Source organism: Diadema antillarum, unplaced genomic scaffold, assembly GCF_040938485.1.
Source record: "Diadema antillarum isolate AM-2024a unplaced genomic scaffold, OU_Dant_1.0 seq00000546_RagTag, whole genome shotgun sequence".
NCBI lineage: Eukaryota > Metazoa > Echinodermata > Echinoidea > Diadematoida > Diadematidae > Diadema > Diadema antillarum.
In genome coordinates this window covers 1,253,560-1,273,232 of record NW_027271492.1, presented here as the reverse complement: position 1 = coordinate 1,273,232, position 19,673 = coordinate 1,253,560, and the positions used below count along the sequence as shown (strand labels likewise).

The 19,673-nt window shown below is 39.0% G+C and overlaps 1 protein-coding gene across 1 annotated transcript; it reads right to left on the bottom strand.

Moving 5' to 3' along the window:
* Positions 1-1,611: 1,611 nt before the first annotated feature.
* LOC139734725 (cytochrome P450 3A40-like) lies at positions 1,612-15,667 on the bottom strand. The gene is made up of 13 exons (XM_071645519.1): positions 15,375-15,667; positions 14,167-14,260; positions 13,565-13,617; positions 12,811-12,907; positions 11,630-11,746; positions 10,815-10,906; positions 10,087-10,238; positions 8,787-8,917; positions 8,105-8,266; positions 6,106-6,326; positions 5,315-5,452; positions 3,424-3,586; positions 1,612-1,947 (listed from the first exon to the last, which is right to left on the bottom strand). The coding sequence occupies exons 1-13, from the start codon at positions 15,446-15,448 to the stop codon at positions 1,858-1,860; spliced, it is 1,584 nt and encodes a 527-aa protein (XP_071501620.1). The 5' UTR covers positions 15,449-15,667; the 3' UTR covers positions 1,612-1,857.
* Positions 15,668-19,673: the final 4,006 nt, after the last annotated feature.

Genomic DNA, 19,673 nt, shown 5'->3' with positions numbered 1-19,673 from the left:
ACACAGGATAGGAGACTGGAGTCCCAATCAAAATAATAGTTTACACCAGTTACAATGTTCAGGTTCTATATCGTTACAGGTCTCAGTATTTGCGACAGTCAGTCAGCTGCGATCATGCAGTCATTGTTAACGTCACTGCTGCCATTTGGTGATGTACATACAACAACATAATCTCTTAGGAAAGTGGTTGTACAAGAGGAATACAAATTTCTTCATTATTTCATGGAGTTACGTAACAACAACCGAAGGAAATCAAGAAAACGCCTTACTTCGGTTCTCCATCATCTTCAATAGATGCATGCATTCAATTTCATCGAAGCTCACATTTTTACATAACCCTCAAGACCATAAATAGAATAAACCCATTTCTTTGCTCAAAATTTTAACTATCTTAGGTTTATGTCAGGTTAATGTATGTGCGTGTGTGTGTGTATATATAATAAAAAAAGAATCGTATAGGCCTACATGAACATGAATTGACTACATCGAAATAAACAGAAAGCTCGATATATTACACTCGCACAGTTAAGCTTAACCAGCGAATGGCTAAATTGAATTGAGGATCCTAAGCGGCTAGGCCTAACAAGTGAGACACAAGTGTATTGAAAAGAGGAAATATCATATTTAGTCCATGGGCCAGGCCAGATATTGGTACCATCTGAGGTGGCAAAACCTTTTTGGTGTCATTTTGTTTGTCGGGCATAGATATGCTTATCAAGCTATGATAGCATTTCCAAATGAGTAGCTTAGTCATAGTAAATGAATTTTTAACCAATTTGGTCTCGTTGTTATATCCCTATACTTCTGAATCGAAACTAACCGCTATACAAAGAAGAGCACTGTCTTCTGTATGTTCCATAGAGCTGTAAAATGCAGCTCTATGGTATGTTCCCAGGTGTTCTATTGTAAACGCGGTGCGTTTAGTCTTTATTCAAGGCAGCGAAGGGAATATCCAAAGGTTATGATGTCCACAGCGCTTAGTCTTTATTCTAGACGGCGAAGGGAATATCCAAAGCGTATGATACAGTGTATATCCTTTTATCTAAAACAACAACAACAACAAAAGCAATTCCTCGTGAATTTTACCGTAATTTTCAATTAATTATCATTTTCCCGCGAAAACGCTACGGTGAAAACGCTGATACCACGCCAATGTCGCTTTATTTCCCTCCAACAATATAAGATAATGCAAAAACAATGTACCGGTACACTACGATACATTACAATGAATGATATTGTAAATGAACAGAGTGATTTTTGTTTAAAACTGATGTATTTGTTGATAAGGTAGTATAAAAACAGTATAGATAATCCCTTTTATGAGGAACTTTAGATATGATAACGGTACATTGGTCTAGATAAAGACTAAGCGCACCGCGTGACAGCTGTGGACATCATAACCCTTTGGATATTCCCTTCGCTGCCATGAATAAAGACTAAGCGCACCGCGTTCACAACAGAACACCTGTGGACATACAGAAGGCAGTGCTCTTCTTTGTATGGCCGTTTAGTTTCGATTCAGAAGTATAGGGATATAAAAACGAGACCAAATTGGTTAAAAATTCATTTATTATGACTAAGCTACTCATTTGGAAATGCTATCATAGCTTGATAAGCATATCTATGCCCGACAAACAAACTGACACCAAAAAGGTTGTGCCACCTCAGATGGTACCAACAACCCATTTTTCGGGTCTTGGCCCATGGACTAATTAGGTTTACTTTCTTTCATCTTTCCAAAGAATACTTAATAGTATATTGGAATAAAACACAAATAACACCAATGAGATCAAAGACGCGTCGCGACGTCGTTTTAGTCTTTCGAACAGCCGTTAAAGCGGCGAGGATGATTGCTCTCTACGTACGGTCATCCTCCCTAGGCACAACTCGAAGGGTGATACCTTTTGGCGGGAAGATAAATCCCATTTTCCCAAACTCAGGTGGAATCTGAAAGTGAAGCACATCGGCGTTGAAATATATAAGAAAGAAGGAATGTTAAACATCTTCCACCTCTATTTAAGAGGGCCTGAAGATGTCATGAATACAGTGTTATACAAAGTGATTACTTATAATAAAACAAACCAGAATGAAACACCAAAGGCATATAGCTACAAATAGGAGGAATTCTAAAGAAGCTTTAGGCTTAGGTCAGTGAGAAAATTGTTTGACAATTAAATCATTATCGCATCTGATTTGCATTTATAGGCTTATGTAGTTGCTCCTAGTGTCAATGTAAAGAGCGAATACATGTAACTTCAATCTTTCATAATTTTCTTAAATATACTCGATTTGTTATAGCCAACGTGACATGCATGGTGTGCTAGAGCGTTGATGACAACTAATAGTACGCACATCCACTTGGGTTGATGACAACTAATGAAATGCATGTTTTGATGTTGTGTAAACTATGACTGGGCATTGCCAATGGGCACTGCCCTTCAACCTAAAGAGTGGGACCATTTCTGTTATGCAGCCGTACGTGAAATGATTATAAGTAGGGCCATTCTCATTGGGAGAAATCGCGAAGTCAGCCTCGCGATTTTTCCAAATGAGAATGGCCCTTTTTAGTTTTTTCTTTAAGTATATTGACCTCGAGACAGTTTTTGATAAAAACAGCTCTTGTCGAGACAATTCTAACTTTCTTTCTTGACCAGGCGCCGGTGATGGATACACGTCATGAGCTATTGCTCATCTGCTTCCTCGTCTCAATCACACAGCTCTCAACGCACAAAGGTATCCACCAGTTAAAGGGATGATATATACTTTGGATTGAGATGGGGATTCAGGTTTTAACTTTTTGCGAGATAATTGGAAACCACTTATGTGAAATATCAAAGTGCTTACATTATTTTACCTATTTGAATTGTAAGGCAACATTATTAATGCATATTGTGTTCGTATATGAACAAGGGAGATATCAATACAGGGCACCGTCATCATAAGCAGAGCTTGACGTGGATGAGGCTCTATCTTATACAATTACATTACACATCCAATAAACCTGCATATTATAATCATTAAATGAACTGTCATGCTTAAAGATAGAACGCAGCACCAAGATATCCAAACACAGAGGAAAAATCAAGCGGTCCTAATAAAATGTGGGGACCCAACTTTTATCAGGACCACTTTGCTTCGCTTTGTATTTAGATATCTCAGTCTTATCAAAACCGATTTTCATAAGATAGAATGTGAATTCCTCTTAGAATATAGTGTTATTGTATATATACTCTTAAATATTTCATGTAAATGGTTTCTTATCATCTCGCAAAAAGTTAAAACCTGAATCCACATCTCAACAAAAACTATTCATGCCGCTCCTTTAATAATAGATGGACGTGCATGGTAGGACCTGAACCCGACCCCATTCACTTTCCAAAGGCTGGTGACGTCACAATGTCGATATCGGTCATATCTTCTAACCTCTGTCGCCGATGTGACCTCGAGTCGGAACTCTTGCAGGACTCGAACTAGGGCGGTCTTGATTTCCATCACGGCGAACCGCAGGCCGATGCACACCCGAGGACCGCCGCCGAATGGCAGATGAGCAAACGGGTGACGCTTGGCCCGGTTTTCCTTGCTAAACCTGCACTCAGTGCATGGAGAATAAACGGAGGATGACAAATGAACAATGATATTTCTTTACAATAGCACGCAACGTTCAAACTACGAAAGTACCCCGTCTAGATTTCAGTATTGATGAAAGCATACAGTGCGACCTGCTGTTATCCCTGTAGGCCTACTACGCTATACTTGCAATTAGAGACGTCCTGAGTTATATGGCGACATGAACCAAGGTTTGTATATTTACAATCGGAACCAATTTCACTAGCATTTTCTAGCCGAAATGTACGTCTTAACTGGTCGACCATTGTGGTGTAACAACGTTAAAGACCGATTTTCATGACAGTATGATTTTAATTTCATGATATCATTATGAATCATGACAACAATAATCAGTAGTAATAATAAGCATTCATGGCTTTAACGATAAATGTCAAAAGAATGCATGAATTAAAAAAAAGAAACTTCGTGATTTCTCAGGAACAAATACATGCCCATTCATTCCATCGCTGGAGAAATATTGCCTACACTATCTGACTATAATCCAGTTTATTTGACAACCCATTTCAGTCTCGTGCATGACAGTTGTTGTTGCTGATTTTTTTTTCTTTGTGTTTTCCAAGTGTATACAGCAAACTTCCTCAATCAGCGCTTATCTTTTCGCAAATAAACTAATATTATATACTAAACATTCTGTTCCCACTCGCGTCGTTCCGCCTGTGTTATTATGTTCCATCTCCATACCAAAGAGATAATCGTAGTTAATAAGAAAGGTTTTAAGATATTTCGATTTAGTTCCCGGTAAATACAGAATACTAACAACCGCAGTAATCTCATAGAGTATATATATACACAAACAGATTACTGGCAAATGAACGGTTAATATACTTCCAGAAAAAGATACAACGCAACCAGTCTATTCAACACAAGGACACGGTTTTTAGAAGGCAGACACAGATAAGATATCACATCGGATATTTGCTTATGTTTGTCATTAAATTATACATTCCTCAACTTGTTGTTTTCCCTTCCTTGTGAAGGAAGTATAGGTCAGTTGCTCTTTCAGTGTGCTAAAAGTATGAAATTAAATTATGCCGACATCTTCTTATACCGTGTTTTTAATCGTTTCAATACCAAGGTGACTAACTGTGACAAGACGGCATATAGATTTAACCACAACTTTAACAATTTCACAGAACTCTTTACAGGATTCTCCGATTTTCCTCAGACATCATTAAAGGCATTGTTTACCATTTTGCATATGAATAAAAACCCAGCGTAAGTGATTCAAACTACTTCTGAAATGCGAGTTAGGGATAGAAACAACCACTGTAAAAAAAAAATAATTATAATCAGTATAAATGTGAACAATAGTTATGATAAGATTGTTTCTGGACTAAACCGTCTATACAGTTATGGTCTAGTGAGAAAAATGGTAATATCTAATTATATTTTAGGCTTTATAATGCAAAATTCTTATATGGTAGGACGTTTTGTGATACAACTGACGTAGGTATATACCTACACATGTGCATCAAATGTGATAACTCGAAAAATTCTTGAATTACTGCTCCCAAAGGTAAACGGATACCTTTAATGGTTGTTGTTGTTGTTGTTGTTTTATAAAATTTATCCTTTCACTGAATCCATATTTACAAGGAGGGGGATCCCCCCCCCCCCACCACCACCACACACACACACACACACACACACACTGGCAGAGGGTGACTATGTACTTATATGACTTTACCTGTCGGGATCAAATTTTTCAGGATTTGGCCAGAATTCCGGATCGCGGTGGGTGCTCCAAACATTGAAAGTAACCGAGGCCCCGGCGGGGAAAACACGGTCACCTATCACGGTTGTTCTGGCGCAGATACGGTCGAATCTTGACAAAATGTGTAAGAGAAGAAATTCAAAAGATACAATTCTCTGATAGTCAACATCAACTTTGTGTCTTCAAATCACTACGCTTTCTTCACTTACAAACTTAAGATAAAATAAAAGCAGATCTGTCAACAAAGATGTTCATCGCATATGAGTATGATGAATGCAAGAGAAAGGACAGTATAATTCTTATGATACGAGAAGGTGACCAATTAGCCATCCTTTCATCAGTTACTTTTGATAGTGTTCTAAACATTCTAAAATAACAGTCAAGGTCAAGGGCTGACGAGTCACGTCCAAAAAAATTATCTTGAATTTGAAAAAATTGTGTTTTTCTACATTTTCATTTCCAAATAATTTGTGAAAAACTCGTTAATGAGACCAACAATTGTATTGGTTTTACCCTCAATATACTCTGTGTAGGCTCAGTATAAAAGGTAATATCTGGTCCAAGAGAACATAAAAATGGTGACGTTTAACATAGTCAAATAACAGTACTGATGGGTGTGAGGAAGGTTGAATTAAAAACCATAATAATGTAAAAAAAAAATGTTTAATTTCTCCGTAGCGCTGCGTTTGTTTGTTTGCTTGTCTGTCTTCTCTGATATTATTTCGAAACGATCACGAGGGCGACGACGATGACTATTGACTTACATGGCACCTGGAGGGTATAATCTCAGAGCTTCGTTGATGACGTTGTCGAGAAAAGTGAGACTCTTCATAGTCTCGTACGTGACATCGTCGCGTGAGGGCGCCAAACGGTCGATCTCGTCGATGAGGCGGTCCTGTTCCTCAGGGTGCGTTGCTAGGAGATAGGACGCAAAACTAATCGCGCTCGATGTTGTCTCGTAGCCAGCAAAAAAGAAAGCGAGTGCCTGAAAAATAAAAACAAAACAAAACAAAAACGATGCTGGAGTGCTTGTCTCATAACAGTAAGGGTTTGCATCTTCTTCTTTTTGTTCTTCTCTTTCCTACTGTAGTCCAAAATTACATATTCATCAAACTGTAAAAAGACGACTCATTAAGCAAACACAATGCCAAGTCACGACATTGAATTCGTTGGCATTTTATACCACCCGCGATGTACATTGTATTTAATCCTATAGAGGATGCAGTTGTGAAAATGCGTGTATGAAAACAGCGTTTGACCGATAGCACAGAGTGAGCCAAATAAGCTGAACATTAGATTCCTGCCCAAAGTGCTTGCAGCAATGACCCGATGAGACCATGCGTCTTTCCGAGAGTCACGTACATTGTTTGTTTGTTTGTTTGTTTGTTTGCTTGTTTGTTCATTTTCCATCTTCAGCCCATATTCAGCTAAGTGCAATAGATGTCATATTCTATATAGTTCACGGAAGTAAGATCACGTTGATTTTTCAATATCGATAACACCAGGAATTAAGGAGAAAGAACGAGTTGGGGAATCAGACCCGTCACCTACTAAGTATACTGCGAAACGGACAGCAGCACAATCACCTCCATTGACGCTCCGGACTTTCGTGATTCAGTCACCACAATGTTATCACGTTAGTCTGACACAATTCATGTCTGAATATTCCAATATGGTCTGCGTTTATGTCCAAAAACAAAGAAACCAAAAAAAAAAAATAACACCCAGTGGAAAACTCATGATGAGAATGATAATACATAAATATGACTTATTATTGTAACGCCCATCACAGGGTCACAAAACATACGTGTACATATCAGTGTATTGAGAGATATTCATGACCACACCGTGACAAGTCATAGAAACAACAACAACAACAACAACAACAACAACAAAACAATTGTAAAAGTCAATGCGTATAGATGGTTCAAATCTAGTCGATGCTTGATGGATGTGAATGGGTGATAAATGAGAATTAACTACTGCATGGTTTTTTCTCATTAAACCATAACTGTAGACAGTTTAGTCTGGAAACATTTTTATCATAACTATTGTTCACGTTTTGTATATTTAACAATACTTAACACCGATCATACTGATTCAAATTTTTACATTGGTTGTTTTTATCCCTTACTCACATTTTGAATTTATTTTGAAGCACCAATGCTGGATTTTTGTTTCATCTGCAAATGGTAAATTATGCCTTTAACCGTGCAAAATTTAAGCATACTTTGTACGCCCTCAAATTTTCATAAGAACAGATTAATATGCCCCCTCCGCAATAAAAGGAAGGAAATGAATGATTAGAAATTACGTAATTAGATAAACTAATTAACTTATGAATGAATACATGAACACAATAGATTAATGAATAATGTACATAAACAAGATATTGTTATTGACTTATCCGTGCCTGCATTCAATGGCACCAGAATATCTCAGTGAGTCCTTGGTAAGGTAAGCTCCCTCCTTTATCATAATCTGAGATCGGCTCCGAAAAATCTTCTCCACAATGTCCTGTTATCACAACCAAGTTTTATGGTGAGCGAACTTTTGCTCATGCTGGTCCCACACTGTGGAACACTGTTCCATGTTATATAAAGGAAGCTTCCACATAAGCGCAAAAAGAGACACTACGGCAGTGATATGCGCTATAATAAGCATGGTATTACTATCATTATTAAATAAGATATATAAGCAAACATTCTGAATTAAAAATGAATGAATAAATAAACAAAGATATAAAGGAAACGTCTGCCTCACTTGACTTGTGAGCTCCTGCCTAGTAAGGGGCTCCCTCTTCGTTTTTGATTCGGTCGTCGATCGATTAGTAGAGCGGCTCCCGAGATCTTCACCGCCGTCGCCGTCATCGTCGCCATCGTCCTCTTCGGCCGCGTCGATCATCAGCTGCAGAAAATCCAATCTCTGTAGGTTTTCAACAGATTTAAGAGGGTAAAGTGAATGGATCAGACTCTTCCAAGAATGTCGGCTTTGTTGTTGTTGTTGTTGTTGTCGTCGTCGTCGTCGTCGTTTTATCTCAATCAACCGCGTGCTGGTGGAAACCAGATAAATCATGTATCAGTATATAGGCCTATATTGTATGAGAAAGTATGGGACGAAATTGTTTTCTTGATAAGCAGTTTGCTATCCTTTATTACTTTCTATTCTCCTGCATTGTCCCTTATCTCTCTCAGATTCCTTCCGCTTTTAATTTTCTCTCCGTATCTTTCCTTCTTTCTTTCTTTCTTTCTTTCTTTTTTCTTTGTCTACTAGTCTCTGCGCTGCTTTTTCCAATGAATAATCCTTAGATTAAATACCTCACACTTTGATACTTCTTGTATGATTATGTTACAAAGTTTTGGTCTACAACCAAGATACAATAGATTGACTGGTTAAATAATATTGGTGTAATACATTGACGAAGTTCACTCTTCTTATAGCGCACCGTCTTGTCGTTCGTAGATTTCCTGTTGTCGACGGCCTCATCGACGACTGCTTTGAAAAATGCGATGACGTCCTCGGGGAAGACAGAAAGTCCGAGCCACTTCAGAATCTTGCCCGCTCCGGGTATGATTGCTGAGAAATGGTGGAAACATGGAAACATTTGAATAGGATAAAGAAGTACTTATGGCAAAGTCATCGTACTACTCCTTAGCTCTTCCAGACGGACAAATCCAAAACTCCTTTGACACGGTATCTTACAATAATGATATAATTACGTGTATAATAATAAGGTCTTCTTTATCCGGGGTTGCCTCTTCAGTGTTGCCACTGTTTTACCAGAGGGCCCTGCCGTTATCATTACCCTAGCGTTGCCAGACACCTGGGTCGAGAGGGACATTGTGGGTATTAACATCTTGTTCAAAGACGTAAGCACTCGGCTGGAATCGAACTCGGGTCCTCTGCTTGGGGAGTCGGGAGTCTTATCCACTATGACACAGCGCCCCCATCGTTCTTTTTAGGCTAGACCGTGGTCCCTGGACCAAGAGTTCTGTGGGCTGGACCAACGCTCTTACAGCACACAACAAACAGAGACAATTCAGTAGAATTGGTAACCACGCCATTCCTGGTCAGATAACCCTTCTTATATATAACATAGTCACAATATCTCGACATCGTGCACATGCACCCCTTCCCGTCTCACTGTCATAAGGCCCACATGAAATAATCTGGGAAAGCGTTCTACCACACCCCTGGCAGTGCCCTGATGATTATTGATGATTATTGTTAATGGACATTACCGACCATCAATGCCGGACGCATGAATTATGCAGTATAACGTAACGAGCCGATAAAATTCCTTTTCATATTACCCTGTGTTATTATTATTTGTTTTTAGAAGCGTTGCTCATAATATTTGTCTGTCTCTTTTGCAACCCTGAAAATTAAATTCCTTTTGTGAGCTGATTTATTACGGAGGTGGGTAATTCAGAGCTTTTCTCAGGATAATAAAACTGCAAACTTCATTGTGATGGAGGGGAAATTATGTTTTAGATTTCCAGTCATTTTATTCCGACCCCGAAAGAAATCTAACGGTTATTCTCGCTACAAAAAGAGGAGCGTATTCTCGAGAAGCATGGAGTTAGTTTTTCATTTAGGCCTATTTTTTGAACACCCTATAGATTTAGGGAGTATTAGCGTAGAATTTAATACATGATATTAAAAGACATTCTTCAATCATTCAAATTTCGTGAAGTTTGCAAAAGAGACATACAACTTTTTAGTCATCATGCTTTGTGCCTTACTTGACAGGATCATGGCCGGGGACGTGAAGTCGAGGCTGGCGAAAAACCTCTTGGCATTCGTCACGAAAGGATGATTCTTATTTCTCTGCGAGTCCACGTGAAGGCCGAAGGCACACAACGCGATTGTGTCAATGACGTAAGCACCATAGAGTCTGGATGTAATAAAATTATTATCTTATGCCGCATGCACTTTCTTTTTAAATGTGTATCATTTTATTTCTTTCTTCAGATAAGATACTAATATGAAAGATAATGTAAATGTATAATGCTAACGTTTATGTGGCTAAATGTATGAATAAAATCTCGTCTTCTACACTGAGATATCAAACAGAAAACTCATACGAGGAATAATCTACCCCCCCCACACACACACACGCACACGTTTCAGAAGAGAGAAAAAGAGAAAGAGAGAGATTAAGAAGACAGACAGAAAAAAAATAGACCAATATAATTATTGAGAAAGAGGCAGACGACATTATTTTTGAGAGATAGATTTATACAGAAGGAGGGAGACGGAGGAAATACGGAGAGATAATGTGAGAGACTGGACAGAGCGAGGAAGAGAGAGATAAAACAAAAATAGTGAGATCGAACTAGATACTATGGTGGTCCTGAAGGGACATCGTAAATCGTGAATATCGGCGCCGATATTCACGATTTACGATGTCCCTTCATGGCAACCATAAGATACGGACGGACAAGGCAGACAATTATTATTCAATACTTACTCTCTGCATTCGAATACACCGTTGCTCTTCTCGTAGATTGTTTTGAAGTTTTGTAACAATCTATCAGCAGGTTCATTGACCATTAGCGACATCTGCAATTGACAGTGGATATCAGACAAGACCAAAAGCCTTATAAAGTACGTTATGCTGTAATGTTCTTAATATTAATATTAAACGTGCTTCTGCAGCGTTGCTGCTTTCTCCAATCAGAAATAATTGCGACAGGGCGTTATAGTCAATTCATCAGAGCAATGTGTGATAACTTACGGACAACTTGCCGTTCTTTTTGTACATAACCTCTTAAAACTTTTCCTGTAATTGCATATAACACGGCCGGCGCCACGTTTTCAAAAGTGGGGACCACTTCCGGGTTTCATGAGCTAACAAGCAAAACAAAACTAAGCAAAACAAAACAAAAAACGTCTCCAGCTCAAAAACAAAGGCCTTAACGAACTAAAAGGTTTCTTTCATTCTATTTTTTTCTGGTGCCACTTCCGGGGTAAAAAATAAAGTGGTAAAGTGGGGGGGGGGGGGGCAAAGTGGTGACACTCTATATGTATTCCTATGTACGGAATACGGATGCAAAAAAGTGTGTGTGTGGGGGGGGGGGGGGACCCCGGTTCCGTCGGCCCTGTATAATGTCATGTAATGTAAGCGACTGGGTCTATTTCATGCTAGTTTAAGAATAAAAACGGTGGGTTTAATGTAAATTGCCTTTTTGGCTCTAGGCTTTACAGATCCTTTAGAAAATAATGAGTGCATCAAGGCATAAATAATGATTATGTCTAATCGATATACGAGTGTTTAGATGTTACCAGTTTCATTTTCCTGCCGCTGAATGCCGGTGTCAGAGTGTGTCGAATCTTCCTCCAGAGATCGTCTGAGCTTAAGAACAAGGCTTTGTCCATGTTGGGATTGTCCAACGGAATCGGCTGAAAATATAATTTAACACGATCATCTATCACCAGTCAATAATTAGAAACTTATAGATAATTCCTCACAAACCTCAAAAAACAAATGTGTGTGTGTAATATTTGGTCTCCAAAAGATGAAATAAAAATTATATACATTGTAGACGTATTTTATACGTATATGATAATGAAAGAAGTTAACGAATTGACGCTCAGGTAGAAAACAAAGAAGAAAGAAAAATAAAGACGAATACTGATTTGATAAGAATAAAACGTTGAGAGGATATAGGTCCAAAGAAGGCATTATAGGACAAAACGGCACACACACGCACATGTATATATGCACACAGAGAGACACAGAATTCAATACAGACACATCCAGACAAAGCCGAACAAGTGAAATCAACGCATTTCCTATACATGGGTCATGTGATTAGCTATAATCTTAATCTTACAGATTATCTATGAAAATCTAAACCACAATATAATTTAGAAAACTCATGCACTTTTTGCGAAGAATAGATTAAAACTGTAAGTGACATGCAAGAAAGAAAAAAAAAGAAGAAAGTCCGCAGTGTGACGTACGACACTATCACCAACTTTTCGAAATTATTATCAGGAATGGTGGCTCTCAGTGAATGATTATTGAAGGAAACCCGAGCTTTAAAGGAGATGGCTTGTAACTGATCAGTGGGAATCAGTGGGAATGCTGGAGGTTGATTGTTCCAATCCTTGTGGGATTCATTTAAGAGTGCATTATATATCTATTGTTGTGTGAAAATTATTTGCTTCAGAATGGTCTCATATTCAAGTAATGTGCAGTTTAATGTTTCCAGGTTAGCGTGCCTGGTCAGTGACGGGGCATTAATCTGCACATTACTTGAATATGAGACCATTCTGAAGCAAATAATTTTCACACAACAGTAGATAATTATATAATGTACTCTTAAATGAATCCCACAAGGATTGGAACAATCATCCCCCAGCATTCCCACTGATTCCCACTGATCGGTTACTAGCCATCCCCTTTAAGGGAATGGAAAGGTAAAAGGTAGTAGGCCTTATACAGTGTATGACTGACTTACCTCCCTGTTCGAAAATCGGTCAAAATGTTTGACCATGATTTGCTTGATTGTCTCCGGATCAGAGACAAGAATACTTGGATAGAAAAATTTGTAGAATCTGCAAGTACAATGACACAGAAAAACTCATTTGTGTTATTTACACATAACGGTTTGATCATGCTAGGCCAACATTATTATGTACAACTGGATGTCCCTATCAAATGTATTACTTTGTGTATATATGTTCTTATACAGGGCCCCCAAGAACAATAATGCATAAACCCTTGATGGGGCTATATCGCCATGAAAACAATATTACTGCATGAATGAATGAATGAATGAATGAATGAATGAATGAATGAATAAATAAATAAATAAATAGATAAATAAATAAATGAATAAATAAGTAAATTGATTAATCAATCATTCAATCAATCAATTAATAAATTGATAAAACATAAATAAACAAATAAATTCATTCATGTATCTATTAACCTAAAAAATAACGGTACCATCACATTACCTGTAATTTCTTTAATATTTTTGGTGTTGCCGGTTATTTTGCTAATAGCAGCTGTGGTAAGAACTGAATGTTATCAATGTTTGCCGACAGACATGCAAGTAAAATATAATCAATCAGATCAAAATCAAATCAAGTTTGTACGTCTTTTGGTGCATCTATAGTTCTTTTGTCACGGTAGGCCTATTATGCAGGAGTGTAATATTTCTTATGTATAAGGTGCAGCTGCATGCAGAAATCTAAAGCTTCACTTACCCACATCCACTTCCATATTTCTGTATGTAATCATCAAGCGCTAGATGGATTCCCTGATGGAAGAGAAAAAATAGTACACCGGTATCAAGTATATACAAACACATGAAATTTAACAGTGTTTAAGTACATGAATAGATCTCGATACGTCATGTTCTGATCGTCAGGCCTATAAAAAAAACGTTTTTATATCAGATTATGTGTTCTTACATGCACAACAACTGGAAGTATAAAAAAACAAAGCTGCTTTTCTTTGAAAATCAGTTCCTTTACATTCTTTGGGATCATAACCATTAAAATTGATGCACTTCTCGGTCATCACTGGTCTTGTCTTGCCATTACTTATCTCACGGTTCCTTATACGACAACGGAAAGATATCTTTTCTTTGTTTCGTTTATTACAGTCATCATCAATTTCATCTTCGCTCGGTTTTACTCATCTGCACAATGGCAATATCAACTATTCCTATCAATCTTTACGACCTCCATCCCTTCCCAAAAAACAAAACAAAACAGAGAAACAAAAATTAAAGGAAAGACAACGCAAGTACGCATAGAAAGAGACACACAAACAAACAGACGAACACACAATAATCAATGATAACCTTTCTCCATTCTAGTGCATTTCCAAAGATGGGTAGTGGAACAGGGCCGGGGATATTTCTCCGCAAGAAGAATGTATAGCACCACACCATGTACCTGTCCCGAAAAAAAAAGAAGAAGATTATAACAGATGCCTTATCGTTACAGGGTGGCTTTATGTTTGACTATATAGCGTCCTTTTATGTATCACTTAAAACATTAATCGACCCTTTTTTTCTATAAGTGCGGAGTGCGCAGCGCGGAACGAAACATATTAGTTATCTCACACACGTTAATCATCACTTTAACAAATCCAGGCACAAAATGCTGAAATTAGGCACAACGAATATAACAGAAAAGAAACCCACCTCTGATAAGAGACAAAGAAGAAAGAAATTATAATAAGTTAAGGGATGGTCTACATGACATGACAGTGAGTCCAAGCACAAAATCAGTTCTATATATCGGTTTGTACGTTACCAATTAAAAAAAAAGCATATTAGACGACGGAGTTTCACCTATATAGTGAGGACGTCTTCCATTTGAAATTTACTGGCGCTGTAATAGACCTACCAATTTAGTAAAGACGGATGTGTGATATGTTGATTTCGTGCAATATTTTGATGAGTTAATTCAGTTCAGCCCACTTCATCATCATGATGTGACGGCAATTGAATACCATGGCTCATGTATAGAGACGAACAGAACACTGAAATGTATATAATATGACTATCAAACTTTTCTAAATGACTACTGAGGAGACACATTGCTGAGGAAGAACACAGAAAAAGCCACACGCACGCACACACACACACACACACACACACTCATACATGTCATTCTCTGATGTACTTTGATACACACTGGAGATACACAGTAAATGTTTAACTGCATGAGAAACGGTTGTGTCCTAACAAACAACAACAACAACGACGACGACGACAACAACAACGACGACGACGACGACGACAACAACAACAACAACAACTGTCTCAGCGACTGAAAAGATCATTGTCAGTGATCGCGACAACATTAATTAGATAATATTGATTCGTTAGAACCACATAAGTAATCTATACATTACTATACCATCCTGAACAACCGATGTTGCGCGAAATATTATAGCACAAAGCTGACTCGTTGAATAACGTTTTGAGCGAGACGTTGCTAGCTATAAAGTATTCATCTTACTCGATTATATCTCTTTGCTGCGATACATAATTTTACTTACATGAAAGCAAGAAGGATTACTGCAATGACAAGGTTCCACGTGGGACCCGACCAGGACCACTCGAAGTAAGTCATGATCCAGTCCTGTCCTTTTCTTTCTCTCGTTAAAACTTGTTTCGAAACAGGTCCGTGGCTGTTTGACAGCCAAACGAAAACTTACAGGATGATGAAGGCTAATCGCGCCAATTCAGGTCGAAGAGCATCGATTCCTTATTAAGACAGCACTATATTACCGTATTTACACAGAGAGAAATCGTGACAGAATTGCCACAATAGTCCCTTTACAGTTCAGCATAGTTGGATCCTACGGTTCAAGCAGCATTAACAATATACATGCATCACGGTAAAAAACGGGTGCACCACACAATCTTTTAGGAAGGCTGATATTGCCTCATTGTATGTTCTGCACACAGTGCCTTTCGTCATTGAATTGCTAAGAATATGGCATATTTGCATGTCTCACAAAAAAAGGAGTTATCAATTCATTCTTGGACTATGACCGAATGAATTAAGTATTGTTGGCGTGACATTGTGCTCGTTGAACTGCTTATCGATGACAATAGTTGTCTCCTATTGTACGTATGATTCCATAAATGAGCTGAGAACTGATTTCAAAGGGTCTCAACAGAAACGCTTTCTGATTTTTTTTTTTTTTTGTGGGGGGGGGGAGCCTAATGACATGCAGAGGGAACCTTCCCATATAGAGGAAGCTTAATGAATGGAATATTACCTATAATATCTTTTATTGCATCATCTTTCAATGTTTTAGGGATTGCCATGTGTGTGTATAATGTTTTAAATATCCGTATTATGTATATATATATATATACAGGGGCGGATCCAGGAATCCTGCAAAAGGGGGGGGGGGCGTAACTAATATTTCTGGTGCCACTTCCGGGTTTCATTTCATTTTTCTTCTTTTTATGAAAAATAAAGGGGGCGTGCGCCGGTTGCGCCCCCCTCTGGATCCGCCACTGGTAACTAATATTTCTAGTGCCACTTCCGGGTTTCATTTCTTTTTTTTTCTTTTTATTTCTTTTGTTTTTAATGAAAATTAAAGGGGGAGTGTGCAACGGTTGCGCCCCCCTCTGGATCCGCCACTGATGTGTGTGTGTGTGTGTGTGTGTTTGTGCGTGTGTGTGTCTGTGTTTGTGTGTGTTAGTGTTATACGTGTTATAATTAATATATGTGTGTATACGATGACATGATACTTCGAAAGCTTTCAGTGGCAAGCTTATAAGCTTAGAATCCAGCAAGGTATGGTACATTAATAATATTGGAGCTAATTATTGGAGACGTTCCTTGCTATCAGGTATAATTATCAGCACCCTGTGGAGCCGGGAAATGTGCAAACGCCGGGAAATGTGCAAACACCGGGAAATGTGCAAACGTCTCACCGGGAATTGTGCAAACGCCGGGTAAATGTGCAAACGTCTTGCCGGCAAATGTGCAAACGCCGGGAAATGTGCAATAAATGTCTCGACAAATTTCATCGACGGGAAATGTGCAAACATGACGCCGGGAAATGTGCAAAAGTTCAATTTTTCCGGGAAATGTGCAAACGTCGCCGGGGAATGTGCAAACCGTTTACTTTAGCAATACTGTGTATAAAGATGATAGATAAACTCCATGTCAAAATGGCGCATGAACCTCCACCATTAATATTTTCTTAATAAGATCCTTGACAGATTTTGAACAAAATTGGCAGGTAGCACCATTAGGTAATTTGAAAAAAAAAAGGGGGGGGGGGGGCTCAAAGTCCCAGAACTACGGTTTTATCAAAATTCTTCTTATATTCTGTAGCCAAGTAAGATAGAGCTTGGTTGGTGCTATAAAGACATTGATAACAGTAGTTCAGGTTTAATGATAAATCCAGGGATGCAGGCACGAGGCCATGTGGGGGGGGGGGGGGGGGGGCTTCAACTCCCCTCCCTGACCCCTTTCGTGGATGGAGGGGGAGTTGAAGCTTAAGATTCCTAAATCTCTGGAATTTTTAATCTTCTTCTGTCGAACCGAAGAAGATAGAACTACGTTATGTTGATCCCAAATATTTAACCAAATACTTTGCCTAATTTCGAGAAGTTCTGGTATGGGCCTCGGTGCCTCCAAAAAGTATACCATTTACACCCCTACTTCGCGACTGCGCCCTCCAATGAATAATAGGCCCTATGACTTTTCTCGAGTCACCTCTGCTTCCCCTGTCTAATGAATGCTAGGACCTATAGAACAATGGTTTTTACGATACATAATATGCAACATCGGGGGCATGGGCCATATTACGAGGAGAAACAAATTTCTTGTCCACTCCCCTCAAAGAATGTCGATTATGATGATTATGTAGTACTATTTCAGTTATTGTTTTTGATATTTGCACTCAGGTGAGGGTGTGTGGAGCCGGGAAATGTGCAATACCGGGAAATGTGCAAATGCCGGGAAATGTGCAAACGTCTCGCCGGGAAATGTGCAAATCTCTGAATTTCCTCAACGGGAAATGTGCAAACGTGACACCGGGAAATGTGCAAATGTTCAATTTTGCCGGGAAATGTGCAAAAGCCGCCGGGATATGTGCAAACCGTTCATTTCACCTATATTATTAATAGATGGAAGAGAAACTCTCAATCAAACCTGTGGATGAATCATTACTCCTTTACCACGTGTCTGTCTATAGCGACCACTTGTCTTTTTTTAAACATTTTCGATATTTTCTTGCAAACCCCACAACGGATTTTCACCAGATTTGGCAGATAGCATCTTAATAGTGATATGGTTGTAATTTGTTAAAATGAGTCCCGCCACCACCACCGAAGGAGGGGGGGGGGGGGGTGACGCCTCAAAGTCCCTGAACTATGGATTTTTTCTCTCTCTTCTTCTGCCGAAACGAAAAAAGGTAGAGCTAAGTTAGTGCTCTGAAGACATTAATGACTGAAATTTCATTTTTGATTATAGCGGATCCTGGAGTGCATGCCCTGATGTGTGTGTGTGAGGGGGGGGGGGGGGGGGTGGGGGTAACGTAGACGAATGGGATTTTCCACATTTTCAGCATCTTCTCGATGAATCTCACGACAGATTTATAAGCTTGACAGACAGCATCTTTACGGTGGTATGATCTTTATTCGTTAAAATGAGTCCTAATACCCTCCCCCCCCCCCGCCAAAAAAAGGGGGATGAAGCGTCAGATCCCTAATATCTAGAATTTTTAAATCTTCTTCTGTCTAACCAGAAAAGATAGAAGTAAGTTAGTGATATGAAGACATTAATGACTGAAATTTCATATTTGATTAGGACGGATTCAGGGGTGCCCAGCTGAGGTCGAGGGATGGAGGGGGGGGGGGGAGGAGGAGAGGGATTGTTCACCTTTTCCGCATCTTCTTTAAAAATACACAACGGATTTTCATCAAACTTGGCAGATAACATGTTTATGGTAGTATGATCTTAATTGATAAAATGAGCCCCCGCCAAAGGAGGGGGGAGGGGGTTGAAGCCTTATTAAGGGTCACTAAACTCAGGCTGCATTTTTTCTTCTTCTGTCAAACTGGAAAAGATAGAGGTAAGTTAGTGCTGATGAAGACATTAATGACTGAAATTTCACGTTTGATTATGGCGAACCCATGGGGTGCCCAGATTGGGGGGGGGGGGGCGGAGGGGGATTTTCCACATTTTCAGCATCTTCTTGAAAAATCTACAACGGATTTTCACAAAACTTGGCAGATTGCATTTTATTGTAATATGATCTTAATTTTAGAAAATGACCCCCCCCCCCACACACACACATACCCCGCGGAAGGGGGAAGGGGGGGGGGGGGGTAAGCCTCAGAGTCCCTAAACTGTGGAATCTTATCTTCTTTCGCCGAACCCCCCCCCCCAAAAAAAAAAAAAAAAAAAAAAAAAAAGATAGGGTTAATGCTATGAAGACATTAATGACTGACATTTCATGTTTTATTGTGGCGGATCGAGAGGTGTCCTTATGGGGGGGGGGGGGTTGAGTGAGGGAAAGGAGGGGAATTTTCCACATTTTCTGCATCTGTTCGAGAAATCTTCGACGGATTTTCACCAAACGTGGGAGATAGCATTTCTAGGGTAATAGAATCCCACTTTGGTCGAAGGGGCAACAAGTTAAATTTGTTACCTTTCCCCAAAGCGGGGCTAAGACGAGGGTAGCCGCCACGTGACGGTTATAAGCAGACGTGAAATTTCATCAAAGTAGGCCAACCTTCCCCCAAAATTGTCATAAAATTGTGTTCTCTTACTCTTAGTTGTACAGAAAATTTCTTCAAAATGTATTCCTTTTGTCATGGGTAGT